This window comes from Oryx dammah, unplaced genomic scaffold, assembly GCF_014754425.2.
Source record: "Oryx dammah isolate SB20612 unplaced genomic scaffold, SCBI_Odam_1.1 HiC_scaffold_19, whole genome shotgun sequence".
Classification (NCBI taxonomy): domain Eukaryota; kingdom Metazoa; phylum Chordata; class Mammalia; order Artiodactyla; family Bovidae; genus Oryx; species Oryx dammah.
This window is the reverse complement of record NW_024070203.1, coordinates 13,683,574-13,711,016: the sequence shown is the minus strand read 5'-3', so window position 1 is coordinate 13,711,016 and position 27,443 is coordinate 13,683,574. Positions and strand designations below refer to the sequence as shown.

The 27,443-nt window shown below is 64.8% G+C and overlaps 1 protein-coding gene across 19 annotated transcripts in view; it reads right to left on the bottom strand.

Annotated features, from left to right (window-relative positions):
• Nucleotides 1-4,333: 4,333 nt before the first annotated feature.
• The window catches only part of PLEC (plectin), a 53,644-nt gene continuing 30,534 nt past the window's right edge, over nt 4,334-27,443 (bottom strand). For 10 of the 19 annotated variants that reach the window (XM_040261576.1, XM_040261574.1, XM_040261583.1 and 7 more), the window contains 32 exons: nt 26,886-26,947; nt 26,581-26,595; nt 26,408-26,497; nt 25,607-25,684; nt 25,435-25,527; nt 24,461-24,627; nt 23,728-23,843; nt 23,549-23,655; nt 23,347-23,466; nt 23,173-23,268; nt 22,858-22,985; nt 22,508-22,601; nt 21,898-22,052; nt 21,552-21,822; nt 21,386-21,463; nt 21,136-21,297; nt 20,880-20,984; nt 20,633-20,728; nt 20,317-20,442; nt 19,229-19,381; nt 18,997-19,151; nt 18,791-18,917; nt 18,439-18,622; nt 18,195-18,352; nt 17,907-18,085; nt 16,998-17,136; nt 16,541-16,897; nt 16,382-16,465; nt 16,122-16,226; nt 15,913-16,011; nt 11,746-15,126; nt 4,334-11,648 (listed from right to left, as the gene is read on the bottom strand). In XM_040261576.1, the coding sequence (XP_040117510.1) occupies nt 5,436-11,648; nt 11,746-15,126; nt 15,913-16,011; nt 16,122-16,226; nt 16,382-16,465; nt 16,541-16,897; nt 16,998-17,136; nt 17,907-18,085; nt 18,195-18,352; nt 18,439-18,622; nt 18,791-18,917; nt 18,997-19,151; nt 19,229-19,381; nt 20,317-20,442; nt 20,633-20,728; nt 20,880-20,984; nt 21,136-21,297; nt 21,386-21,463; nt 21,552-21,822; nt 21,898-22,052; nt 22,508-22,601; nt 22,858-22,985; nt 23,173-23,268; nt 23,347-23,466; nt 23,549-23,655; nt 23,728-23,843; nt 24,461-24,627; nt 25,435-25,527; nt 25,607-25,684; nt 26,408-26,497; nt 26,581-26,595; nt 26,886-26,947 (13,493 nt within the window). In that variant the 3' untranslated portion in view covers nt 4,334-5,435. The remainder of the gene's footprint in view (nt 11,649-11,745; nt 15,127-15,912; nt 16,012-16,121; nt 16,227-16,381; nt 16,466-16,540; nt 16,898-16,997; nt 17,137-17,906; nt 18,086-18,194; nt 18,353-18,438; nt 18,623-18,790; nt 18,918-18,996; nt 19,152-19,228; nt 19,382-20,316; nt 20,443-20,632; nt 20,729-20,879; nt 20,985-21,135; nt 21,298-21,385; nt 21,464-21,551; nt 21,823-21,897; nt 22,053-22,507; nt 22,602-22,857; nt 22,986-23,172; nt 23,269-23,346; nt 23,467-23,548; nt 23,656-23,727; nt 23,844-24,460; nt 24,628-25,434; nt 25,528-25,606; nt 25,685-26,407; nt 26,498-26,580; nt 26,596-26,885; nt 26,948-27,443) is intronic. The other 9 variants (XM_040261573.1, XM_040261584.1, XM_040261588.1 and 6 more) reach the window with 1 other exon arrangement.

Genomic DNA, 27,443 nt, shown 5'->3' with positions numbered 1-27,443 from the left:
TGTGACATATTTATCATGTTACTAGGTGTTAAAACTGAGTGTGGAATATATGGGAACTTTCTGTATTATCACTATTTTTTTGTACATCTTGAACTATATTCTGAAAGCTAATTTTAAATGGTGTTCAAGTGCATGTTTGTTAAAATGCAGATTGTGACCCAGTGGACCTGCGGCAGACCCCCAGAGCCACATTTCCAGAAGATCCAGGATGCATGGCCCACCCTTTAAGAAGATTCCCCCTTTTGCTAATGAGTTTAAACGTCATCACTTTGTAAGTAATCTCTTTTTTACTCTGCTCTGAAATTTTTCCTCAGGGAATTCCCTGGTGGTCCAGTGGTTAGGACTCGATGGTTTCACTATCATGGCCCCGATTTCAATCCCTGGTCAGGTAACTAAGATCCTGCAAGCCACATGGTATGGCTAAAAAGTAATAATCAAAAATTTTCTTTGTCTTTAGTTCTCTATAATTGTGTTGGTGTGTTTTGATACAAATATGTCACTTGCCATGACTGAAGTTTACTGTTCTTGTTTCATATAATGATTCATGTTTTTCGTCAATTTGGAAAATAATCATCAGCTTTTATTTCTTCAAAAATTATCTCCATGTGTGTTTTGAAATCTTCTTCTAGAACTACAGTTAGACCAGTGTAGAATATTTTGTTATAAGCTGTCTGCTATCCTCTTTCTCATTGCCCTTACCTGGGATGAATTCTGAGTCATTCATTCAGATTTACCTTTGAATTTAACATCCTTCAATTTATGTCTAATCCATTGTTGAATGAATCCATTGAGTTTTAAATGTTTCATGTTTCATTCCCAGTGAGTGACAGTCGCTCTGTTGTGTCTGACTCTTTGCAACCCCATGGACTATACAGTCCGTGGAATTCTCCAGGCCAGTATACTGGAGTGAGTAGCCTTTCCCTTCTCCAGAGGATCTTCCTAACCCAGGGATCGAACCCAGGTCTCTCTCCTGCATTGCAGGCAGATTCTTTACCAGCTGAGCCACCAGGGAAGCCCTTCATTCCTAGTAGTTCATCTAAATTCATTTACAATCTTCTCCTTTACAATCAATAAGTCTCACTTATAAATTCTCTCTCACTTCATAGTCATTTTCAACACACTATCAATATATTCTTTATTGAATAATTCCAATGTCCTAAGTCCTTTGGGTTCTTTTTTGTTTGTTTGTTTGTTTTAAGTCCTTTGGGTTCTAATTCTGCTTTTGCTTATGCTGATTTGTTCATAATGGCTTGTTTTCACTTGTCTTACAATTTTGAATTGTGAGATGGTGTTTCGAAGACTGGGTTTTACCTGTGGGAATTCTGCAAGACATTGGAGGCAAGATGCCTAGAGAAGGTTGTGTTCGCTCATGCCAGGCAGACACAGCCAACCTGGGGCCAGGGACTTAATGTTTCTCCGCGTGGGCTTCCCCAGAAAGCACAAGACGAAGACCTGAAGTTACGAACATGCAGCGGACGGTTTTCCTGATCCGAGGAGGTTCCCCCACCAGCATCTGCTGTGGTGGGGTGTGCCCAGAGATGTGCTCGCTAAGCAGAGCCACGAGGAGTTGGGGGTCACACAGAGCCAGCCTGTGCAGCCCAGGGCGTGCCCCACTCCTGAGGGTCTGCTGGGACCGAGGCTTGGGCTGGGTAGGCTCAGCAGACTCCTTGGGGCAGTGTTGCCCCCATGCTGGAGTGTGGCTTCATGGCTTACCTGAGGATTCAGGTGCCTGAGGTCTCAGCTGGAAGAGTTACAGGCGGAGGGTTTTCCTCGGGATCTGGATCTGTTGGAGCAGGTGCAGCTGGTGATCTACTCAGTGCCTGTTTAGGGGTGGGCATGCCCATCCCCAGCTGCCAAGGACTCGCACCAGCCTGTTCAGCGAGAGCTGCCCCACTCAAGGTGTCCACCCCAGGGCAGCCCACAGCCCATGGCTGGGAGGCAGGGGATATCAGCCCAGATCACCTGTCGCTGGAGAAACAGCTCTCTGAGGCCTGGGACCCCAGGATCAGGCTGCCGGAGGCTTTGCAGAGACCGCACCTTCACCCAGTGACGCTCCCGGATTCTTTCCTCACATCCTCCCTGGGAGCCCCCCACCCCACCAGGAACCCCTGGATCACCGTCTCGGGCTCTGCATCTCAGAACTGACCTGAGACAGCTGGTGTCAGATGTGGTCTTAGGAAGCACCCTCTGCAGCGGAGCCTGGGGCTGCAACGCTCACCTGCTCATCTCCTGTGGGGGGTGGACGCTGGCAGTCCTGGCACCTGGGGTGGATGGTACTCAGGCTGCGTGCAGGGTTGGGGAACGCACAGATATGGTGGGTGCGGGTCAGGGTTAAGTCCTGCCCTATGCCACCCTTAAAAGAACATGGGCAGCAAGGCTGTGACTCGGGGTCGCTGGAGAGGCCCAGGGGAGCCTTGGCTTGGAAGTGAGGATGGAGCACGTGTGGTCTCCCCAGGGCTGGTCCTAGGATGCTCCCGAGGCTGGTGGGTCTGCACAGCTGACAGTCCCCGACAGACACACCGACACAAAGCCAGGCGGCAGGCTGAGGGCCTGGGGTGAGCGGGGTGGACACCAGCTCAGGCCACGCAGAGACAGTGGGCGACACAGGCAGGTGGCCCATACCCCCGTGCCCCACCACTACCGGTAGACGACAGTCTTGCAGGGGACCCCTGCGACTAGACTGGAGGAGGAAGAAGCCTGGCCTGGCCTACCATGGAGGGTGTGGTGTGTTGTGCTGACAGTAGCGAAGGAAAGCCCGGGCCAGAGCCTCAGTGCTGCACTGCATGCTCCCCCCACCCCATTCTCCCCGCCCCGAGAGGAGAGTGGCTCCTGGGTGGCACGGACTGGCTGGTGGGTCAGGGCCTGAGGGGAGCAGGAGTGGACAAGGTGTGGGTGGACACGGGGGGAAGGTCACGCCAATGTCTGCTAGGAGCGCCGTGCAGAGCAGCCACTGGGCTGACCCGCGCGGCTTGGCTGTGGGCTCCCACTGAGGTGGCCCCATGCAGGCTGGTGAGGTGCCCCTCCCAGCCAGGCCCAGCCCCTCTCACTGTGCACAGCAGCCTCCCAGCAAGACCCCGGAGGCGACAGCAACCAGAGACCAGCTAGCAACAAGGGGCGTATGGCCACTTCAGCTCGCTGCCCTGCCTCTCAGTTGCCCCCAGGTCCCTTGAAACATCCCCTCGAACCTCAGAGCCACTTCTGTCAAGGGGGTGCTGCACGGATCCAGGGCCACAGGATGCCAGGCCCTCTGGAAGCTGCTGGCCTGGCACGGCTGACCCCCATGGGATGGCATGTGGGTGGGACCTCAAGCCAAGGACCCCAAGAGGCGAGGCTGAGATGGCCCACCCCCCACAGGCCCGGGACCCACTGGGGCGCGTGCTGCTTGTCCCTGCAACCTGTCAATGAGACCCTCGTGGTCCTGGTCAGCGAGGGAAGACATAGCTGTCTGGGACAAGGTGGGGGCTCCCTCAACTCACGGCCTCAGCGGCCATCCAGCATTGCAGCTGTTTGTCATGGGAGGCCAGCCGGCCCAGTTGGCACCGTCCAGGCCAGGAGACCTCTGACCAACACACAGAGGAAGGGTTGATGCCCTGGGCAGGCTGTTTTAACTGCAAGTAGGCAAGAGAGGAGAGCCCAAAGGCGTGGGACCAGGAATCACTCCTGGAGATGAGGGACTGGCCCTCCCCAGGCAGAGTAGGGAGACAGCTCAGGCAGGACCTCAGCAGGGCTATGGCTGACCCATTCACCCTCCTCTTTAAAGTTCTCCCAGAACGAATCCTGGAGAAGTTGGAATCAACTGAACATGATGAGCAGGGGCGTGGAGGGGAGGTCACGGCGGAGATGCTGACGCTCTGCCCACTGACCGCCACCTGTGCTCATGACTGCCCCCTTCTCTGGACGGCTGCTGCTAATTCACTTCAGTCATGTCCAGCTCTGTGCAATCCCACAGACGGCAGCCCACCAGGCTCCCCCATCCCTGGGATTCTCCAGGCAAGAGTACGGGAGTGGGTTGCCATTGCCTCCTCTGCTCTGGACAGCCGCCTTTGGCCAAACCGGACCATGTACCCAGGGGGCACAGTCAGTGACTGACTGAAGGACCTCACCTCAGGTATAAGTGTCCATCACAGATCCAGTCTGGGTGCTACACAGGCAGACCCCTGCTGGCCAGGCCTCCACCTCCTCTGTGCTCTGGGTCCCTCAGCCAGGGGCACTCTCTGAGTGCATGGCCTCCAGCCAGCGTCTTCACCCAGGCCAAGCTCAGAGCCTGGGGCTGCAGCACCCTTACCCGACATGCCACTGAGCTCTGGACAAGAAGGGACACAGGACCACAGGGTGGTTGGAATTGCTTTTATTGGGGCGAGCGCGGCAGGCCCGCCGTGGTCAGATTAGTGTTCTGCCCTCAGATGCAGCCGAAGCTGAGGGCCTCCACCCGCCACCTCCCTGGGTTAGTGGAACATGCAAAGCTCAGTCAGAGGGTGGAGGCAGGGGTGGAGCCACCAGGGCCCGGGGTGATGGAGCAGGAGTGGGTGGCACCGGCGGAGCGGCCTGGTTGGCACGGACTGCCTTGGCCGCGTCCCGGGCCCACTCGGGGGCTGAGGCTCCCTGGGAGAGGCAGGCAGTCAGCACCCGGGGGAGGGGTGTCCCACAGGCCTTGGGGGGCGCTGGGCCCACAGCAGGCAGAAACCTATGGGGGACCCGCTGTACCTGGCTGGCATGCCTGAGAGCTGGGCAGTGGCAAGCCTTTCACCAGGAGGGTCTGTCTCCCACCCCAGGTCTGGGTCCTTGGGGCCTGGGGTGCAAAGGGGGACACAGAAGGCACTTACTAGGGAGCTGAGGCTGGAAGGCTGAAGCCAGAGGCCTGGGGTCTGAGGGGCCTGGCCTGGGCCGGCTGGGTCTGCTCGGGGACCTCACCCTCCCATGGGGAAGGGGCTTCCTGAGCAGCCGAGGAGAGGAGGGTGACCAGGACTCGCTGCCGCCCGCGCAGAGCAAGCGGGTCAGTCCTGGAGACATAGAGGCGCTGGTCCCAACGGCCCTGCTGCTAGGGGCTGCGTCCGCTGCCCAGGCAGGTTGGGCTGGGGGTTGGGTGGGGCTGGTCTACAGGGCTGGGGGAAGCTCACCCAGATGGAGACCCCTGGGGAGATGGGAGGGCTGAGTTGGGGGCCCACCTCTGGACCCTCCAAGGCACCTGGCTGTGGTGAGTGGCAGGTAAAGAGGAGCAGGGAGACCCGGGGGGTGGAGTGGTCAGTGGGGCTGGACTGGCCCCGTCCCCGGGAGACAGGCTGTCTGGACAGCAGATATATATTAATATGTTAGTCTAGTCTTTTTGGTTAAACTTTAGGCACCGCTTGGGAGGAAGACACCTTTCAATGTTAAAGAGACCCCAGCGCCTGGGCGGGAGGCCACATGCAGAGCGGGAGGCAGGGAGCAAGGAGGGGTCAGGCTGCCGCGGACTCGGGGCCCCCCATGGAGGACGTGGGCCCCGAGGCGTAGCGGCGGCCATAGCCTGAGGAGGAGTAGGATGAGGAGGAGAAGGTCATGGAGAAGCCTGAGCCCGTGGCATCGAAGCTGCCGCGACGGGAGCCAGCCCGGGAGCCGGTGCGCGAGCCAGAGCGCGAGCCGGCAGTAGAGCCAGAGCCGCTGACGCTGTAGGGGCTGTAGTAGCCCTTGCTGGACTGGGCGGCGGCCTCCAGCAGCCGCAGCCCTGTGCCCTCCTCCACCATGCTGCGGTCCAGCGCGTCCTTGTAGGAGATCTTGAGCTTGGTCTTGGGGCAGGTGAGGTACTTGGAGTACGCGCTGACGTCACGTAGCTTCTGGGCAGTGCGGGTGTCCACTGTGCCGCGCTGCAGGGCCTCGTCCAGGGGCACACGGCCCGGCATGTCGGGCTCAATCAGGCCGCCCGTCAGATACTGCACCTCCAGGAAGCGCTGCCCCGCCTCGTAGTAGAGCCAGCCCTTCTTCAGGGCCTGGGCGGCCGACATCTTGGTCTTGGTGCGCGGGTCCTCGAAGCCGCAGAAGGCCTTCTGGGCCAGGTTGATGCGGTCCACCATGATCTTGTCCACCAGGCCCTTGTTGACAGCATCGGTGACAGGGAAGCGTTCACCAGTGTTGGGGTCAATGATGCCCCCGGTGCAGGCCTGTGCCTCCAGCAGCCGCTGGCCCGTGATGTTGTCCACCAGGTTGCGGTGCATGGCCTCTGTGATGGACACCTTCTCCAGGGTCTCGGTGTCCAGGATGCCGGCCACAGGGCCTGTCTCCTCTGTGGGGTCGGACCAGGAGGCCAGCGGGGTCCTGGAGACAGCCGGGCTGATGGGGTAGGAGGACGATGACCCCACGGAGGATGAGCGCGAGCGGAAACCGCCGGCATTGCCCGAGAGCATGTCAGCAAACTCGGTGATGGACAGCGTGCCGGCGCGGTACTGGTCCAGCGCCGAGCGGTCGATGAGGCTCTTGGCGATGGCCTCATCGATGTCATACTGGCGGCCCGAGCGGCGGTCGATGATCATGGATTTGACCACGCCGTCCGAGGATGAGATGGTGATCTCCTCCCACTCACACTCCTGCTCTGACAGCTCCAAGTAGGTCTGGTGGTCGATGAGGCCCTTGCGGTAGGCCTCGTACACGGACATCTCCTTACCCGTCTCGGGGTCCACGATGACCACGCGCCGCTTACGCACTGAGGACTTGGAGGACGTCTTCCGCTCCCTCTTCTTCTCCTTCAGGGGCAGGAGCCGCAGCCCCGTCTGGGGGTCGGTGACACAGCGCTCCATCAGCTGCAGGTAAGTGAGGTTCTCCTCCGTGTTGGGGTCGAAGAAGCCCTTGGTGTCGTCCGAGGGATCGGTGAGGATCTCATTCATCTCTTCATCGAAGAGGCCGCGCTGGTAGGCCACGTCCACGGGTAGGCGGTGGCTCTCCTCGGGGTCGATGATGCCGCCTGTGGCGATCTGGGCCTCCAGCAGGCGGATGCCGTGGTCCTTGAGGATGAGGCCCTTCTTCATGGCCTGGAAGAGGGAGATGAGCTTCCCGGAGTAGGGGTCCTTGTAGCCGGTGACGGCGCGCTCAGCTGACAGCAGCTTGTCCTTGAACTCGGGGCCCACGATGCCCATGCGCACAGCCTCCTCCACGGTCAGCTTGAGCCCCTTAATGGGGTCGATGACGTAGCCGGTGGCCGCCTGGGCCTCCAGGAGCTCGAAGGCCGTGCCGGGCCGGATGATGCCCTTCTTCATGGCCTGGTACACCGACAGCCGCTCCTTGGTGGCATCGACAAGGACGCCAGCAATGCTGCTGGTTCCCTCGAGGAACTTCTGCAGATTCTTGGAGACCTCCTCGATGGAGGTCAGGCCCTCCTGCAGCCGCTGCGCCGTGGCCTCATCCATGACGTGCGAGCGCACCAGCTCCTCCACCGTGATCTGCTTGCGCAGGCCACGGAAGGTCAGCTTGCGGGCCTCCGAGAGTGGCAGGAGGAACAAGCCGCTGGTTTCATCACGGCGGCAGCGCCGGAGCAGCTGTGTGTAGCTGAGGCGCTCATCCGTGGAGGGGTCCACGTAGCTGCGCACCTCACTGGGTTCCGACAGCTGGTCGTGTGTGTCCTTGTTGAGGTAGCCACGCTGGTAGGCTACCTCCAGCGGGAGGTGGAAGCCCAGGCGTGGGTCCACGATGCCGCCCGTGGCCAGCTGAGCGTCCAGCAGCCGCAGGGCCTCCTCGGCAGGGATCAGGTCCTTCTTCATGGCCTGGAAGAGTGAGATGGTCTGCTCCGTGTAGGGGTCGCGGTAGCCGGTCACGGCCCGCTCGGCCGACAGCAGCCGGTCATGCAGCTCGGGGCCCACCAGGCCCTTCCGCACAGCTTCATCCACAGTCAGCCGCTCGCCCTTCACTGGGTCCAGCAGGAAGCCCGTGGCCGCCTGTGCCTCCAGCAGCAGGCGGGCCACCTCAGCGCTCAGCAGCCCCTTCTTGAGGGCCTGGTAGATGGTGAGGGTCTGCCTGGAGCCAGGCAGGTAGACGCCAGCTACACAGCCCGTGCCGTAGAGGAAGCGCCAGGCAGACTCAGCCTCCAGCACCTCGCGGAGGCTCCTGGTGCCCTCCCGGAGCAGGCTGTAGGACTCGCGCGAGATGACCCGGGCCTCGTACAGGTCCTCAGCCGTGAGGCGGCGGCGCACGTAGTCGTAGGACGCTAGGTTCTGCTGGCGCACAATCTCGGTCTTCTCGATGATCTCAATGATAATGATGATCATGCGCTCCTTGGTCACACGGCCCGCCTGGAAGTCGGCCATCAGCTGGGCCCGCTGCTCCTCGGGTATCAGGTCGGACTGCATCACCTCCCACAGGGACATGGTGGAGCCCCCATGGCTGCCACCCCCGGGGATGTCGATCTGTGTCTCCTCGAAGGCCCTACGCGTCTCCTCCTCGGTGTACACCCGCGTGGTCTCCACCACCTCCGCCTTCTCTGGCCCTTTCAGTGGCAGAAGCCGCAGGCCCGTCTCGGGGTCCTCCACGCAGCGCTCTAGCAGCTGCCTGTATGTGAGATTCTCATGCGTGTTGGGGTCGAAGAAGCCCTTGGTGTCGTCGCTGGGGTCCTCCAGCACGCGGTTCATCTCCTCGTCGAAGTAGCCGCGCTGGTAGGCCACGTCCACGGGCACGCGGTGGCTGTGCACAGGGTCGATGATGCCGCCTGTGGCGATCTGGGCCTCCAGCAGGCGGATGCCGTGCTCTCTGACGACCAGATCCTTCTTCATGGCCTGGAAGAGGGAGATGGTGCTGCCCGAGTAGGGGTCCTTGTATCCGGTCACGGCCTTCTCGGCCGACAGCAGCTTCTCATGTAGCTCTGGGCCCACGACACCAGCCTTCACAGCCTCGTGGACATACAGGCGCTGGTTCCTCACAGGGTCCACCAGGAAGCCTGTGGCCGCCTGTGCCTCAAGCAGGAGGATGGCAGTGCTGGGCCTGAGCAGTCCCCGTCGCATGGCCTCGTAGATGGTCACCTTCTCCTTGGACTCCTCCAGGTAGATGCCAGCCAGGCAACCGCTGCCCTGGAGAAGGGTCCGCACTGAGTCCAGCTCTGACAGGTCCTTGACTGATGTCTTGCCGTCCTTGAGCTGCTCAAACTGGGAGCTGCTGAGAATGCCGGCAGCCAGGAGCTCGCTGGCTGGCACTGGGGCACGGAGACCGCTGAAGGAGAGCCTCTCACGCCGCGTGGTCTCCACCTCCTCCACAATGGTGATGACGATCTTGATGATCTTCTCCACAGTGACCTTGCCCGTGCGGAACTGCCGTAGCAGCTCCTGTCTCTGCTCGGCTGTGAAGTACTCTGAGTTGATGAGCTCCCAGATGGTCACTGCCCGGCCCTGAAAGCTGCCCACAGGGACCTCGACAGTGGCCTTCCGGAAGGCTTCGCGGGCCTGGACCTCAGAGTAGAGCTCCTGCTGCCGGGCCCGGGCTGCCTCCTCCGAGAGCGGCAGCAGACTCAGTCCTGTCAGTGGGTCAGGGCGGCACTGTTGCTGGAGCTGGCTGTAGGTGGCCGGCTCCCAAGTACGAGGGTCGTAGTAGGTCTTGGCGTCATCTCTGGGCGCTGAGAGGGCAGTGCTGGTTTCCTTATCCAGGTACCCGCGGGCACAGGCAACATCCAGGGGCAGACGGTGGCTCTTGCTGGGGTCCACGGTGCCTCCTGTGGACAGCTGGGCATCCAGTAGACGCAGGCCCTGCTCCCTGGGAATGAGGCCCTTCTTCAAGGCCTGGAACAGGGACACACTCTGCCCTGAGTAGGGGTCCTTGTAGCCAGTCACAGCCTTCTCAGCTGACAGCAGCTTCTCGTGCAGCTCAGGGCCCACCAGGCCGGCGCGCACCGCCTCGTCCACAGTCAGCCGTGCACTGGTGGCAGGGTCGATGATGTGCCCGGTGCCAGCCTGGGCCTCGAGCAGGGCCACGGCTGCCTCCGGCTGCAGCAGCTCTTTCTTCAGAGCCTCATAAATGCTTAGTTTCTGCCTCGCCTCCTCCAGCCATATGCCTGCAATGACGCCCGAGCCCCGCAGGGCCCGCCGCACGCCTTCCACCTCAGCCACCTCCTGCACAGAGCGCTCGCCCAGCTGCAGCTGGCGGAAGAGGTCCCAGTCGATGACGCCGCTCTCAAGCAGCTCGGCAGCAGGGACCAGGGCACGCAGGCCCTGGAAGCAGAGTTGGCCCTTCTGCTCGTGCTCCTCGATGACGGTGATGACGATCTTGATGATCTTCTCCACGGTGACCTTGCCCGTGCGGAACTGCCGCAGGAGGTCCCGCCGCTGCTCGGCCGTGAAGTACTCGGAGTTGATGAGCTCCCAGATGGTCACTGTTTTGCCCTGGAACTTGCCAAATGGCGCTGACACAGTGGCCTTCTCAAACACATCCCGGGCCTCCGAGTCAGTGTAGACCAGCTCACCACCCTTGGCAGCCTGATCTGTAAGCGGCAGCAGCCGCAGGCCTGTCTCAGGGTCCTCCACGCAGCGCTCCAACAGCTGCAGGTAAGTAAGGTTCTCATGCGTGTTGGGGTCAAAGAAGCCCTTGGTGTCGTCGCTGGGGTCCTGCAGGACGCGGTTCATCTCCTCATCGAAGTAGCCGCGCTGGTAGGCCACGTCTATGGGCACGCGGTGGCTGTGCACGGGGTCGATGACACCACCCGTGGCGATCTGGGCCTCCAGCAGGCGGATGCCGTGCTCACGCACGATGAGGTCCTTCTTCATGGCCTGGAAGAGGGAGATCTGCTGCCCGGTGTAGGGGTCCTTGTAGCCGGTGACTGCGCGCTCGGCCGACAGCAGCTTGTGGTGCAGCTCAGGGCCCACGACGCCCTCCTTCACGGCTTCAGTGACGGTCAGCCGCCTGTTCCGCACTGGGTCCAGGAGGAAGCCTGAGGCTGCCTGGGCCTCAAGCAGGATGAGAGCAGTGCCCGGGCTCAGCAGCTGCCTCCTCAGGGCGGCATAGATGGTCAGCTTCTCATTGGCAGGCTTCAGTAGCAGCCCAGCAATGCTGCTGTGGCCCTGCAGGTAGCGGCGCACGTCCTCCCGCTGTGTGAGCTCGGCCACCGTGGTGTGGCCCTGCACCAGCCGCTGCAGCTCCTCTGTGCTCAGGATGCCCGCCTCCTGCAGTTGCTGGGCCGGCACCTTCTGCCGCAGGCCCTCAAAGGCATGCTCTGGCTCTGCGGCTGGGCCGTCGGCCGCGTCCTGGCCATTGGGCAGGGCTCTGGTGGCTGCCGCCTGAGCAGCGGTGATCTCCTCTGAGTGGGCCAGTGCAGCCCGATGTTCCTCCTCCAGGTGCTCCAGCCGCTCACGCAGCCGGCGGTTCTCCTCCGCCAGCAGCTGCTCCTGCTGCTGCCGCTGCTGCTCCAGGAGCTGCAGCTCCTCCTGCTTGCGCCGCACGCCCTCCTCAGCCTCGCGCTGCCGCCGCCGCGCCTCCTCCATGCTGGCCAGCAGCTGCTGCTTCTCCTGCTGCATCTGCTGCTGCTGTCGCTGCTGCTCCTCCCGCAACTTCTGTGCCTTGGCCACCTCGTCCTGGAAGAGCCGCTCCAGCTTGGCCTTCTCCTCCTCGATGAAGCGCTCCCGCTGCAGCAGGCTGTCCTTCTCGGAGAGAAAGCTCTGCTGCAAGGCCTGAGTCTCCTGCAGCAGTTGCTCCTGCTGCACCGTCTGCATCTGTCAAGGGGGTAGGGGGCAGTCAGGGACACCCGGCCGGGCGCACCCTCCCCAGAGCAGACCCCACCCCAGGTCCCTGCCCTCCGCCGCAAGATACCTCCTCAGACTTGAGCTGCAACAGCTCAGCCTCCTTCTTGAGCTTGTCCTTCTCGCGCTCGAGCTCCGCAATGGCCTCCCTCAGGCGATCGGCATCCCGGTCGCTCTGCTGCCGCTGGGTCTCCAGCGTCTGCACCAGCGTCACCTTCTCCTGCGTGGCGAGCTCTGTGCGGTGCAACTTCGCGCCGATCTCCTCTGCCTGCTTCCGGAAGCGCTGGGCGTCCTCCTCCGCGCGAGCCTGGGCCCGGCTCATCTCGGCCACGCGCAGCCTGAGCCGCTCCGCCTCCGCGCTCATTTCCAACTGCCGTTGCCGCTCAGTCTCCAGGGTCCGCTGGAAGCCTTGCGTCTCCTGTGCCAGTTGCTGAGCCATCTGCTCCTTGTCCTCCTGCAGCCGGCGGGCCTGCTCCTGGGCCAGCTCCTTCTGCTGCTGCAGCAGCTCTGCCTCAGCCTTGAGCCGCGTGGCCTCCTGTACTGCCTGCATCTTCTCCTTGAGCATCTTCTCTGCCAGGGCCCGCTGCTGAGCCAGGTCCTCCTCTGCCAGCTGCCGCAGCCGTGCCGCCTCCTGAGCCGCCACACTCAGTCGTGCGGCCTCCTCCGCCACCTGCTTCATCTTCTCGGCCTCCTCCTGCAGGAGGCGCTGTGTGTTGTCCTTGTCACGCAGTATAAGGGCGCGGTTCTCCGCCTCGATGCGTGCCTTGAGCTTGCCGAGCTCCTCCATCTGGACACGCACAGAGAACAGCTCCTCCTCTACCTGGCTGCGCTGGCGGGCGGCCTCCGTCACCTCCGCCTTCAGCCGCTGCAGCTCCTGGTCCAGGATGCTCTTCTGGTGGTCGGTCTCCTCCAGCTGCAACCGCAGCGCCGTCAGCTCCTGCTCCACTTGGGCCTTCTGCCGCAATGTCTGCTCCGCGAACTTCTTGTGCTTCTCCATCTCTGCGTCCGCCGCCTGCTTCTGCCGCAGGGCGGCCTGCTCCGCCTGTGCCCGCCGCGCCGCCTCCTGCTCAGCTTCCTTGCGCAGCTTCTCTGCAGCGGCCTGTGCCTGCGCCTGCGCCTGCGCCTGCTCCTCCGCCGCCTGCTTCAGCCGCTCCGCCTCCTCCACACGCTGCCGGGACTGTGCTGCCTCACGCTCGGCCCGCTCGCGTGCCTCCTCCGCCTCCTCAGCTGCGCGCCGGGCAGCTTCGGCCTCACTGCGGAGCCTCTCCAGCACGCTCTGCTCCTGCTGGAGGGTCTGCTGCAGCTCCTGCTCCTTCTGCTGCACCGCAAAGGCGTGCGCCTTCTCCTCCGCCTGCAGCCGCTTCTGGGCAGCCTCCTGCGCCAGCTGCAGCTGCCGCACAGACTCGTGCTCCGCGCGCTCGCGCAGGCGCCGCGCCTCCTCCACCTTGGCCTTGAGCCGCTCCACCTCCTCCAGTGCAGCCTTCCGCTGCCGTGCGGCCTCCTCCTCAGCCGCTAGACTCTTCTGCACACGCTCCTCAGCCTCCCGGCGCCGCCGCTCCTCCTCTGCAGCCAGCTGCCGTTGCCGCGCTGCCTCCTGCTCTGCCTGCTCCTTGCTTCGCAGCGTGTCCTCTGCGTTGCCGCGGATGCGCCCCAGCTCCAACTCCAGCTCCGCCTTGCCGGCGGCCGCCTTCTCGAAGCTTGCCTTAAGGGCCAGGATCTCCTCCTCCACCTGCCGCCGCTGCCGCAGCGTATCCTCCACCAGCCCCTTCTGCCGCTCCAGCTCGCTCTCGGATGCCTTGCGCAGCTGCGCCAGCCGCTCCTCGATGTCGGCCTTGTGCTGGGCTGCCTGCTCCTCCAGCCTCCGCCGCTGGAAGGCCTCGTCTTCCGCCAGCCGCCGCAGGCGCTCGTTCTCGGCTTCTTTCTCCTTAAGTGCAATCTCCGCCTCCGTCTTGAGCCGCGTGGCCTCGCTGATGGCAGCCAGCTTCTCGGACAGCACCCGCTCAGCCTCTGCCCGCTGCCGCGCCGCATCCTCCTCTGCCAGCTGCCGCTGCCTCTTGGCCTCCTCCGCCAGTGCGCGCAGGCGGGCAGCCTCCTCTGCCAGCTCGCGGAAGCGCCCGGCCTCAGCTTCCAGCCTCTGCTTGGACTTCTCACTGCTGGAGCGTGACTCCTCCTCGGCCCGCGCCTTGCTGGCCAGCAGCACCTCCATCTCAGCCCGCACCTTGGCCAGCTCGGCCTCCAGCTCCTGACGCTTCTGTGTGGCTGCGGCCGCCTCGCTCTGCAGCCGTGCCAGCTCCTCCTCCAGCAGCTGCCGCTGCTGCTCGCCCTGCTCTGTCTCGGCGCGCAGCCGGATCAGCTCCTGCTCGGCAGCCAGGCGCTGCTGTGCAGTACCCTCCGCCAGCTGCCGCTGCCTCTCCAGCTCCTGCTCCGCCAGCTCGCGCTGCCGTACAGCCTGCTCCTCCGCCTTGCCACGCCGCCGTGCCTCCCGCTCTGCCGCCTCCTTCTGCTTCTCTGCCTCGGCCTGCGCCAGGCTCTTCTGCTGTGCCACCTCCTCTGCCTGCAACCGCAGCCGCAGCGCCTCATTGGCCTTCAGCTGCCAGCGCTCCAACTCACGCTCGGCCTCTTCGCGGGCACGCTCGGCCTCGGCCTGCTGCTGCTCCCGGCGTGTGGCCTCTTCACGCAGCTGCACCACGGTCACGTGCTCTTCCTCGAGGGTGCGCTCCAGCTGCGCTGTCTTCTCAGCAAATGAGGCATGCTTGCTCTGCAGCTCAGCCTGGGCGCTGCGCTGTGCTGTCTCCAGCGCCACCTGCACCTGGCGCGCCCGCTCTGCCTCCGCCTGCCGCAGGCGCCGCTCCGCCTCCTCAGCCTGCAGCCGTAGCTCCTCTAGCGCCTGCAGGGCCCGCTGCTTCTCCCTTGCCGCCTCGGCCTCGGCCTTCACGCGCAGGCCCAGCTCAGCCTCAGCCTGCCGCTTGCGCTGGGTTTCCTCTTGTACCTGTCGCCGCAGACGCTCCGCTTCCTCCTGGGCCTGCCGCTTCTGTGCCTCAGCCTCCTCCGCCCGCGCCCGCAGGGCCTGCAGCTCACCCTCTGCCCCGCCACGCTGGCGCTCCGTGGTCTCCAGCTGCAGGCGCACTACTCGGATCTCCTCCTCGATGCGCAGCCGGCTGCGCTCGGCTGCCTCCACCTGCCGGGCCTTTGCCTGGATCTCCGCCTCCGAGCTCTGCCGCAGCTGCTGCAGCTCCTCCTGGATGCTGCGCTTCTGCTGCTGTGCATCCACTGCCACCTCCTCCCGGCGTGCCACCTCCTCCTGCATGCGCCGCTGCAGCTCCTGGGCCTCGCGCTCCGCCTGCGCCTTCGCCTGGGCGTGGGCCTCAGCCAGCTGCCGCTGCTTCTCCAGTGCAGCCTCCACCTCAGCCAGCCGCTCCCGCTCCTCCGCTCGCTGCTGCTCGGCCAGCCTCTGCGGCCGTGGCAGAGAGAGGGAGAGAACCAGAGACAGCGGTGAGCATGCCGCGGCTGCTCCTGGGACGCAGTTCAGTGCCACCACAGCTCAGCACAGTGCAGGGGTTGGGGGAGGACACAGGTCATGACCTGGCCAAGGGGAATCACGTGCACCCCCCGGGGCACTTGGGGCAGTGAGCGCAGCCTGGCCCCACAGTGCTCACCAGCCCGGGGAAGGAGACCCAGGCGTCCTCCCCTCTTCCCGCAGACAGGCGATGGAGACAGACAAACGGAGAGAGAGAGAGAGCAAAGCAAGAGGTTTGCAGGGTCCAGGAACCACGACTACTGCATAGCCCTGCCTCAGCACTGCTGATGCCCATGGCCTGCTCTGGCACCCCCAACCCAGCAGGGCAGGTGGCCAGTGTGGGCATCGTGTAGACCCAACAGTCTGCAGTTCAGCTCAGGGAAGAGGCTGCAGGTAGGCCAGACAGAGGGCTCACCTGCGGGGGCGGGAGAAGACAGACAGGCCGGTGCCCTGCCTCGCCGTGACGCCCCTCCCGGGCCCCATGACCAAACAAGCCCGAGTCCTTGCAGAGCAGGCGGCCAAGTGAAAAGGCCAATGCAGAACCCCGAGAAGGGACACACAGAGCCAGGGGCGCCCCGGGGCACACGCCAGCCACAGCGGGGAGAGCCGTGCAGCGCCAGGCCACGGGGGGTGGGCCGTGCTGTGCCAGGTGTACTCGGACGCGTCCCAGGGACCACATCTGGGGGGTGCGGGACGGCCTCACCGCCCTGGCAGCCCTACCTCCTCCTCTTCCATGCGCCGCAGCGTCTCACTGATGAACCTGATGTACTGGCTGGTGAGCGTGCTCAACTCACTGTAGCGAGTCCGCAGGTCCACATACTGGGGGCAGAGGGACGCGCACAGTCAGCCCTGCCCCTGCCCAGAGCCCACCAGGCCCTGCGTGGCTTTGGCTCCGCCCACCCACCAGCCCCACTGCCCCTCAGCCTCACCTCCTGAATGACGCTCTCGGACCCCGACTGGACCTTGGGCTTCTTGGCTGGCGAGGCCACCGGCTCCAGCTGCGCCTTGTACGTGACCAGCTGAAGCTCATAGTCCTGCAGAGACACACCAATGGCTGCCAGCTCTGCCCGCTCCACCCGGCCCCTGAACCTGCCCACAGGCTTTGCCCAGCATGGCCTTAGCTGGGGGGCCCCCAGAGGTCGCCCCCCACTGCACGTCTCCCCCGGGGCCCAAGGCCACAAAGTCTCACCTTGATGGCGTTGATGTACTGCTTCGCGAACCTCTGGCACTCCTCCACCTTCTCTGCGTGGCGTTCAATCTCTTCCAGAAGGGCCTGGGGCGTCAGGGTGGTCAGGGATCACGGGGCACACCCACGCCCACCCCTCCTGCCCGCCCCGCCCGGGCCCACCTTCTCCTGCCGCAGCTGCTCGCGCACGGCCTGGCTGTCGGCCAGTGGCACGGCCTGGATCTGCTCCTGCCGCTGCCTGGCGTCCTGCAGCCAGGCACCCAACGGGTCTGCACTCTCCCGGTAGTAACGCAGCTGGCGACCCAGCTGCTCGAGCTCACGCTGCCGCACGTCGGTCTGGGCCAGCACGGCCTGCCAGCGCTCCAGCAGTTGGGTGACCCGCTCACGCCAGCGCTCCACCTCCACGTCCCGCTCACCATGCCGCTGCTGCAGCCGCTCACCCACTTCCTGCGCCCCCCGTAGCTCATCCCGCAGGGCATCAAACACAGGCTGCTGTGCCTCTGCCTGGGCCCGTAGCTTCTGTTGGACCAGAGCACAGGAGCCGTTTCAGCCCGAGGCCCTGGCTGCCACCCCTGATGCCATCAGGCCCTGGCGGTGGGGCGCGGGCTGGCGGCAGTACCTTCATCGCAGCCTTGGTGGCCTCAAGCTCTGGGAGGGCAGCGGGCACAGCCTGGGCCTCCTTGAGCTGCTCCTCGTGGGCCCTGAGTGCCTCCTCGGCCCCCTGCGTGCTGCGGATCACCAGGCTGATAGTCTTGAGCCTAGGGGAGGGCAGGGCCCCATGAAGACAGGCTAAGTGAGAGGCTGAGGACCAAGGCCAGGTCCTGGAGGGAGGCTCATGGGGGACTGAGCATGGGGGGTTCCCACGAAGCTTCTGAAAACAATCTATGAGCCACATGAATGTGTATGCCGAAATGAACAGCAGGGGGAAAAGGTGTCTGTGTCTGGGAGTGAGGGTGGGGAGGAGGGAGGGGTCCTGGGCAGGACTCCACATTCCCTGGGGGCATGGGCGGGACTGGGAAAGGGCCTGTGTGGGAAGGGGAGGGGGACCTCTCAGCACCCTGGGTCTCTGCTGTGTCACCCACGGCCCACCTGACCCCACCTTCCACCAAGAAGCCCCTCCCCTGAGGTTGTCAGTGCCCAAGCTGGGTTCTGACCCTCGCTGGACACGCCCCCCTCCCCAGCACTCCTCACCCTTTTAAGCTCCCCATGTGCCCGCCCCTTGCCTCTGCACACCTGCCTTCCACATCTTAGTGACCCCCCCAACCTCCAGGTGTCCTGTGGGCGGGGGTGCCAGTCCTCCTCCCACAACTGCTCTCACCCTTCGGACCGTCCTCGGGAAGCCAGCCGCAGGCACGCCAGGACGGAACCCCTCCGGCCACCCCGCGACACCCCGGCCAGATCCGCACCTGCTATTCCTCAGCGGACCCTCATCACAGCCTCATCACCCAGCCCATCAGCCTGTCCGCACCCTCCCACTCTGCTGAAGACCCCTCGGTCTCCGACCCTGGCCGCTGACCAGCGCACTCACTTCTCCAGGTAAATGGCGGATAGGCTGCGGACCTGCTCCAACTTGCCCAGGGTCAGCTCCAGCTCTGAGCGCAGAGTGGGGGCTGCAGGGGACGGCTCGGGCAGGGCCAGGACCTTCTCGGCCTCGGCAGAGAGCCGGGCGACCCCCTTGCCCAGCCCCTCCACCTCCGCCTGTGCTTTCTGAGGAGACAGAGCAAAGGGCAAGCTGAGCCCAGGAACCCAGCAGGCAGCACCGTTGGAAGCCAGGGGCGGGGCACAGTGCAGTGGGCAGGGAGGGGCTGGAGCTTGCCTGCTGCTCAGCGATACGCTGGGCGCACTCCCGTGCTGGCTCTTTGTCTAGTGGCAGCCGCAGGCGGTGCACTGTGCGCGTCTCGCAAGCCTCCAGCTGTAGCCGGATGTCTTTGAGCTCTGAGATGCAGCGCTGACAGCGCGACTCCTCCTGCTCACCTGGGGAACACATCCCGCTCGCATGCTGCCCAACCGCAGGCGGCCCCCCATGAGTCTCCCACCACCCCCAGGCTGCCCACACCTACCCTGCTCCAGGCTCTGCAGCAGCTGCTGGTAGTGGCGGCTGCAGGAGCCATACTCGCGCTCGGCCTGCAGCCGGTCCTCAGGCCCGAAGCCGCCGGCATCCTGGCTGTCCCGCAGGAAGGCCTGGTAATGCAGCTCCAGGCTGCGGAGGGCCTGGCGCTGCTCCTCGGGCTTCAGCGTGCGGAACTGTGGGTGGGCGGGCGGGGGTGAGCGTGGCCACTGGGAGACCCACACCCCACCTGCCCAGAGCGCTCAGCGGGGCCACTATACCACAGCCAGGGACCAGGCGGTGAGCGTAGATGCAGAGAGGCCCCACACCCCACCAGCCTTGAGCACCCGGCAGGGCCGCCGTACCGTGACCAGGGACCAAGAGCGGATGAGCTGCACATCACGGCTGAGGCTCTGCCATGCCAGAAGGCTTTTCATGTCCGTGTGCAGCTGATGCCACAACGTGACCAAGGCCTGGTGCTGGGCCTCCAGCCTGGCGGGCAGGGCACAGTCAGAGGTGTCCAGTCAGCTGTCCTACCACCCAGCCGGCTGCCCCGCCCAGGACCACGCACCTGGCCACAGCCTCCAGGGCCTCCTGGTTCGGTGGGGGCACGAGGAAGCACACAGAGGGCACGGCAGCCTCACTGCCGGAGCTGCTGAGCACCTTCCAGTGGCACGGCTGTGCGGGGCCCAACATCTGCAACTCATCGCCCTTGTGCACCGTCACCTGCAGCAGCCAGAACTGTCACTGTGCGGTCACGCCCAGCCCCCTCCACGGCCCTGCCCACCCGGCCAGGCCCTCACCTCCACCTGCTTGTAGTCGCAAACGGCCAGCAGCGGCACGCGCCCCCGTGTGGGCTGGGTGGGGTTGCGGGGCGTGAGCTGTACAATAGCCTTGGCCCGCTTGGCCAGGCCTGAAAGGTGCCCCCTGTACTCGTTCAGCTGGTCCTTCTCATCCTGCGGGAGCGGGGTGGGGGTAGAGGGGGTCCGAGACCCTCTGTGAGGACCCCCATGCCTGCCCCAGGAAATGCATACACACCCCCCTGCTGCACCACAATGTCCTGAGACCAGGGGTTCCTTCCCACAGTCCCTGGAATGTGGCAGGGCTGGGCACTCGCCAGGACAGACCCCTGGGCTTCCACTGATGCCCTCCTCCCTGGGCAGGACCGACTGCCCCTCCCCACCCCCAGCACAGCTGTGTCGTTCAGGGAGGGTGCCATGTCATCCTCTCCCTCTCCCCTCTGCCCTCCCCGGTGCTTGTGGAAGGGTGCACACCTCCTCTGGTTCAGCCCCTCTGAGGGACCAAGGACCACCCTAGGCTGCGGGTCAGAGTCCAGTGGAAGCTGCCTGCGCCTTTCCCAACGCAGGACCCCTGGCCAGCAGGGGCCCCAGCCCCCCTCCTCTGTCTCGCCCGGCCTGAGTGCCATGCTTGGCCGCCTCTGTGTCCACCTCAGCCCCACCTGCCCCAGACTGTCAGGCTCGGGATGCCGGTGGGCCTCCTACAGCAGGGGCTGACAGCGCAGCAGCTAACTCAGGCCCCTACTCGCTCCTGCGGCCCCAAGGTCAGCTCTCGTACCAGCTCTGAGCAGCCACCTACCCTCACGCCAGGCCCCTGCCACTAAGCTCTCATCCACCCACACCCATCCCGCTATGCTGACCTCCCCACATCCGACCTGCCCCGACCTCTGCTGGTGCCTCCAGTCGCCACCCTCTGCCTCCAGAGGGACTTTCCCCGAGCATCAGCCCGGACAGCAGGCCTGCCACCCCGAGTGCTGTCCCCAGCCCTGGACTGCCCACAGCTGTGGCTGCCCTCCAGCCCCAGCAGCCCCGCCCCGGGCCTCGGCGCCTGCCCCTCACCCGCTGCGCAGCACTGGGCCAGCCAAGCGGCTCACCTGGGCGTCCTGCAGCAGGTCCTCCAGCCGTGTGACGGTGATGGAGCGGTCGCAGGTGTACTTCCTGTGCAGTGCCTCCTGCAGCTTCCGCAGCTGCTCTTCGGCCTCCCGCACGTCTGAGAAGAACTGGGGTGGCAGCAGAGGGTCAGAGCCCCCGCCCCGGCTGCCCCAGCGCAGGCCGAGGGGCCAGGCCAGTGCCTGGGGACAGCGCTGACTAAGGTCAGTGAGACAGACAGTGCACGGACCCAGTGCACAACTACAGCCCGGTAGAGGGACCCCCTTGAGGCCACTGCAGTGGGCTGGGCCCAGGCCTCACCTGGAAATAGGCGGTGTTTTCCTTCAGGTGAGCCTCGATGCAACAGCACAGCTGCAGCATCCAGCTCCACTGGGTCTGCAGGGCTGCCTGGAAGGACTGCCACACAGCACACAGCCCGTCAGGCCCCGCCCACCTCCTGGGCCGGGGTGCCCCAGCCCCCCGCCCCCACCAGGGGAGACCAGGTGGGTCCCCATCCCTGCCCCTCCCCCCAGGGGCGCCTGGAGAGGTCCGTGCAGGCCCCTCCCACCTCCACTGTGGGCCGGGCAGGGTGGTCTTCCCGGAGCAGGCGGTCCCCAGTGCTCTGGATCTCTTTGATTTTCTTTTCTTTCAGCTCCAGCTCACGCATCAGGGCCTGACAGGGGCAGGGGCCTCAGAGGCAGTGCCAAGGCAGCACTGGGAACCGTGGCTCCCACCGAGTGCTCCCGGGGCCTGGGCGGGCCACCCACAGAGGACCCCCACCTCACCGAGGGGTCCCGGCCACCCACCGAGGGGCCCCGCCTCACCGAGTAGGCCTCCTTCTTGGCAGCCATGTTGCTGTTGCGCTCACTCCAGTCGAAGCCCACCTCCTCCTCCTCCTTCTCGCTCAGCCACATGAGCTCTTTGGTGGCGGCCGCCACGAAGCCATGCAAGCTCTCCAGGGATCGGAGGCGGGCCTTGGAGGAGTTCTGCAGGCAGGTGGGTGGGGGCTGTGTCAGTTGCCGCCTCCTCCAGGGACCCCTCCCCGCACTCGCTTCCCGCCTGGCCCCTACTCACCAGCAGCTTGGCGTACTGCAGGTCTAGCCGACCCAGGCAGTCACGGTAGGCACCCCGGGTGGCAGGGGACAGCTGGCCCTGAGGGAGAGCAGCAGGGTGAGGCCTGCGGCGGCCAAGACCTGCCCACTCCCTCCGTCCACCACCCTCACACCTGCTGCCCGCTCACCTCGTCCGTGCGGGCCCGCTCAATCTTGGCCCGGAACTCCTCGACGGACTGGTGCAGGCCACGGTGGCTGCCCAGCTGTGCCTCCACACTGGGCAGGTCCACACCCCACTCAGCACTGTCCACCCGGCGCTGGTTCTCCTCCACCCAGGCCAGCAGGTCCTGCAGGTAGCGCAGGGTGGAGTCCTCAAGCTCAGGGTGCCGTGGCGTGCCCCGCAGACGCAGGTTGTACTCGGTGCGGATGGCCACCAGACGCTCGTGCAGGCGGTACACCCTGCGGGCAGGGCAGGGGTCAGGGGGGTCGCGGAACAGGGCTGCCTACCACAGGCCCTGGAGGGGCGCGTCCCACCTGCGGTACATCTGCTCGCCCTGAGGGTGCCGCCCATCCTTGAGGGCCTGAACATCGTTGAACAGCAGCCGGATCATGCCGTCGGCCTTGTCCAGGTCCCGCTCCACCTCACCCGCCCGCTGCGGTGCCTTGCCTGCAGCCAGCAGCCGGACATCCTACGAGGCAATCGCCCTGACTCAGAGTCTGGCCACCCTGAGCCCCCGCCTCCAGGCCCAGCCCGTCCTTTCCCTTTCCTCCCCAGCCAGCACTGTACGTGTCACTGAGGCTTCTGGCCAAACCCCCAGGCCCAGTTCTCTGTGGGGACCGGGGTCAAGTGCAAAGGCCTCTACTGGGTCCCAGAGCCAAGTATTTCTCAGCCTTGTCACCCATCACCCACCCCAGGAAAGTCCTCCCTGAGAGAGCCCCAGCCCAGGACCCGCGGTCTGGGTCCTCTTCTGCCACATCCAGCCAGCAGGCAGCTCAGGGCAGGCCTGGTGCCCAGGAGCCAGCTCTGCCCAATCTAGCGGTCAGAGATGGCCCCATGCCAGGAGGCAGGAGCAGCGGCTGCAGGGCGTGGTGGGCTTGGGGCTCCTCCCTCCGTCCAGCCCCTCTGCCCAGGCCCAACCCTCACCGACTGCAGCAGGGCGTCGGCCTGGTTCAGCTGCTCCTCACACAGCCCAGCCTCCATCTGCAGCTTGCTCACGATGCGCTGAAGACGCTCCAGTCTGCGGTCAAGAGCAAGCACGGCCCCCCCTCCGTGAGTGGTGACCGACTGCCAGGCTTCCGGCCTTGGAGCACAGCTCCCTCCTGCTCTGGGCCTCCCTGCCGGCCTGTGGCCCACAGCTGAGCTGGCCCCAGTGTGGGTTTCCCAGCCCGGGGGTGGGGGTTTCCTCCCCAGGCAGTGACTCACCCTCGGGTGGCTTCCACCCTCTGGCCCGCGCCCCCCCCCCCTCCCCCCGGCCCCCCCCCCCCCCCGCCCACCTCTCAAACTCGCTTCGGAGCTGCTTCTCCCGCTCCAGGATGGCCACGTGCAGCTTGCCCCACTCCTTCTCCACATCCAGCGGGTGGTAGCCAGGGGGCACCTTGAGCTGGCCTGTTTGCACCGCTCCCTGGGGGCAGGGCCAAGCTCAGGCCAAGGCCAGCAAGCATGGGGCTGCCAAGCCACCCAGGCCCTGGGCCCACCCGCCCTGAAGCAGCCCTGGCCCCAGCTTAGTGAGGAGGCAGGCCAAGCCTGCTGGATGGGCCCCAAGGCCCCAGGCTCCTGGGCGGCTTCCCTCATCTCCAGGTCCCCCTCACCTCCAAAGACTGGTAGATGCCCTTCGACCGGTTCTTGTCCGCCTCCTTGGCCGGAAGCTCCGTCTCCTTAAACTTCAAGAACTGGCACCACAGGATCTGGGGACGGGGGGGTTTCAGTAGCCAAACCTGGGTGCCCACAGTGGACACAGGACCCCACAGAGCAGGGAAACCCACCTCGATCTCCTCAAAGCTGGAGGGGAAGCGGCGTTCCTCGAAGGCGGCCGTGTGTGCCCGGATCCACTGCAGCAGCAGCAGGACTAACTCCCGGTACTCCTGCCAGCGCAGCTGTAGCTCCTGGTGGGAGGGGGACAGGCATGAGGGGCCGCCAGGGGCCCACTCATCCCCCGCCCACCCGGCCTTGCTGGCTGGAACTCACGTTAGCCTTCACCCCGTCCTGCACATCCGGCACACGGGGCATAGCGTCATACAGGGATGAGACGTAGGTGATGATGGACTTCTCGTCGGGCTGAGGGACATCCACGTCTGCGAGGGAGGGGGGTCAGAGGGGTGCCAGTGGTGGGGAGCAGGGAGGGAGGAGGGGGCAGTGGCACATACCCTCGGGGTCCAGGAGACGTGTAACCCCCAGGTCCCGCTCTGCTACAGAGAAAGCCTGGTCCAGGTTCTCCAGGTTGGTCTGACGATACACCTTGTTCATGTCGATGAGCATGGGCCTGGGGGCAAAGGGGCAGGTGGGGCAGGCAGGCAGGGACATGGGAGCAGTGAGGCCCTCTGGGAAGGTCAGCATGCAGAGACCCTCTAGATCCCCGGGACACAGAGCCCCCAGCCCACACTCGCCCTGAGAAGCAACCCCCACATGGCACTGAATCCCTCCCACACAGGCAGCCGGTGTGCAGGCCCCACCCCAGGAGCTCCTGGGGCCTTCAGGGTGCTGGGGCCCAGGGTGGGGTTCCCTGCAGTTACCCTGTCCACCAGGCCCTGGGGTCCTGGGTGGAGGCTGAGGTTCCCCCAAGAACTGACCCCATTCAGGCCTCTTCTGTGGCATCAGTGTGGGGCCAGTGCTCATGGCTGTGAAAACCAGCAGCCCTGAGGTCCTCTGGCCTCAAAGAAACTGGGAAGGGCCGGGAGGCGGCGGGAAGGGTGTGGGCCAGGCTGGGCCTCCTGGGGAAGCAGCTGGCAGCAGAGCCATCTCCCCAGGCAGCAGCTCCCCGTGCGCAGCGCACGCCTTCTCGCCGTCCCCTTCGCCCCGGCATGTCTGCGGTCGCCCGGCAGAGGGACTCGGGCACTCCCGCCCGCCGCACACACTGCCCCGCCCCGCCTGGCGGCCTACTTGTGCCGATGGATGATGGCGTTGAAGAGGCGGCCGTCGCGCCAGCTGGAGGTGAAGTTGTCGCAGCGCAGGCCCTGGTAGCCCTCCACCATGCGCTGGGACCACAGCAGCAGCTTCTCCTTGGCTGTCATGTCCTCCGACTGCCCGCTCACCTGGATGTCTGAGATCTGCCCGGAGAGTGGGCAGGAGGTGGGGCTCAGGCACAGCCCCGTCAGCTAAGCCACCGGCCAGCAGAGGCCAAGTGTGTCCTGCCCACGTCAAGGAGCCACTGGGACCCACCACCCCTCAGCATCACGAGCCCACACCACCCCAGGCAGCAGCTGCCACAATGTGGGTGCCCTGCGCTCCCTCAGCCCAGCTACACCTTGCACCCCACAAGGCAGGGTCAGAGTTGGTGGAGGGCACGTGAAAGGGGCTTGCCCAGAAGCCCCAGGCCTAGAGAAGGCTGTCATGGTGTGTGTGTGTGGAGGGGTGGGGATGGTCAGGGCCTCTCTGGCTGCAGGCCAGGGTTGGGTCCTGGGACTGGGCAGGTATGGCTGCAGCCCGGGCCTGGCCCTGCACTCAGTCCAGTCCTTTGGGCCCAAGTCTGCCAGCTTGTCTGTTCCCAGTTATCTGACTGTTGGTCTGCCCGCCTGTATGACTCAGCTGCCGTGCCAGCCAGGCTCTGCCTGCCCAGCTTTCAGATTTGCGGCTTCCTGTGCGGCTGGGCAGGCAGTGGGTGAGTCAGCCCGAGCAACGGGTGCCTCTCCAGAACCTTCCCCGTGGCGGGAGGCCACACAGAGCAGAGAACGCGTGCTTCTGTAGGGAGAGCCAGGGCCAGAGGGCGAGGGATAGGCAGGCCTTGGAGAGGCCCAGGCCTTCAGGCCATGGAGTTAGCACAGGGCTGCAGCGCAGGCTGACAGGAAGGCCCCAAGTGCCAGCCCCACCCCACAGACTCTGGAGGCAGCAGAGGGTCAAGTGGGTGGCTGCGCTACCTGGAAGTGCAGTATGATAGTCCAGATCAGGCCGAGGGTCAGCTTGGGGTTGCCGTCGGCAATGTCATCGTTCCTGATGTTTACCAACTTCACCTGTGAGCAAGCGGCCTCAGTCACACCCATGAGCCAGCCGGAGAAGGGGCCGGGGCCTGTGGCCAGGTGGGTGCCTCACCTGGCGGTGACGGAGGTAGTCCAGGGCGATCTGCACGTTCTGCAGCTTGTGGAAGCGCATCCTCCCCTTCTCCCGCGGCTGCAAGGGGAGTACGCCGGTCAGCCAGTCAGCACCCCTGAGCCCCTACGGCATCCACGACCCTTACCCCGGGTCACCCACCCCAACTGGGAGGGGGGGACACTGGCCCAGCAAGGGTTTGGGAAGTCCAAGGCCAGGCTGAGGGAAGGAAGGAGGGGGCGGGGAGGACACAATAGCCAGGAAGCCACCGACAGAGGGTAGTGGTTTGGGGGAGGGGTCCTCCTGCCCAGCGGTGGCAGCCCCTATGGGTCTCTGGCCCCGGACAGTGTGGCAGGTGGGCTGCTGCACAGCTCGAAGCAGGGCCATCTGCCCACCCCAGCACCATCAGCCGGGTGAGCCAGGCTCCTGGAGCCCACGTGCTGCCGTGGCCAGCAGGCACATCCACTCACCAGGCGCGAGCTCCTGATTACGTCCCGCTCTCTTGGCTGCCCAGCCAGAGCAGGGCAAAGGGTAAAGGGCAGAGGTCAAAGTTCAGAGTCCAAGCAGCAGAGAAACCAAAGCAGAGCAGAGCATGAGGTTACAGTGTCAAGGCTTGAGCATGGTGGGCAGCGGGGCCGTGTGCCCAGGCACAGGGGTCAGGCGGCTCCCAGGCCAGGATGGACACTGACCAGGAGGCGCGGGGGGGCTGAGGCCAGGCCGGACACAGAGTTGGGGGGTGGTCACCGGTGAGATCCCAGGAGGGAAGGCAGGCAGGGTCGTAGAGGGGCGGGCAGACACACGTACCAGGCTGTCCCCGGAGAGCACCTCCAAGAGGGAGATGAGGTTGTGGCCATCACGGAGGTCTTCATATAGGTCACTGATGTGCCTCTGAGCCTGCACGGACAGAGCGTGGGGCTGGTCCAGAAGGCTCGAGGCAGGGGCCCACAGAAGACACCCGCCCCCAAGGAGGCACCTACCTCTGCCCTCCAGTGCTAGAGAGACCAGGAGAGACCAGGAGGAGGAGGAAGAGGAGGAAAGAGACAGGAGATGAGCGAGCCAGGGGAGGAAGCAGACAGAAAGGACAGGTTCAGAGGTGGGAGGTGGGCCCCTGGGGCAGAAACAGGGGGCCCACGCGCATGGACGCAGAGGGGGCTCCAGCCGTTGTTTGGGCAGGACAGCCAGGGCATCCTCCTCCACCCCCGCGACCCTGCACACACACACATACACACACACAGGCACTCCTGCACACACACTCACAACTGTGTGTGCGCACACCACCAACCTTGATGAGGTGCTTGTTGACCCACTTGGTGAAGGTTTTCTTCTGCACACGGTCCCGCTCATCTGGGAGAGACAAGGCCAGGTTACCTGGGCCTGGGAGAAGCCCCGCAAGCCCCCAGGAGGAGACCGCCATGCAGACACAGTGGCTGGTGCCACTGAAGAGGGCCTCAGACTCACACTGCCCCCCACCCAACAAGGCCCCAGACAGTCCTGGATGGAAGCTGGGGGCCAGGCTCGCGGGTGCCCACTGCTGGGTCTCCCAAGATGGGAGGGTCTGGAGCTGGCAGCCACACCTGGAGGCACAGCACACAAGTCCTGGCCTGCCGCACCCCCACACAGGCTGCCTCCGGGGGCCCAAGCAGGCCTGGACCCAGACTAGGCAGGGCTGGGTGAGGGGAAGCTCTGTCCCCCCACAGGATGGCGGGCCTTTCCCGGGGCATGGAGAGCCCTCTGCCCCCACCACCCAAGGCCCAGATGCCCCCGCCAGCCTCTCTGTGTTCGGCATGGTTGGCTGGCCCCCCAGCAACTCTGCACCTGGGCCAATGCTGGTCTCAGAGTC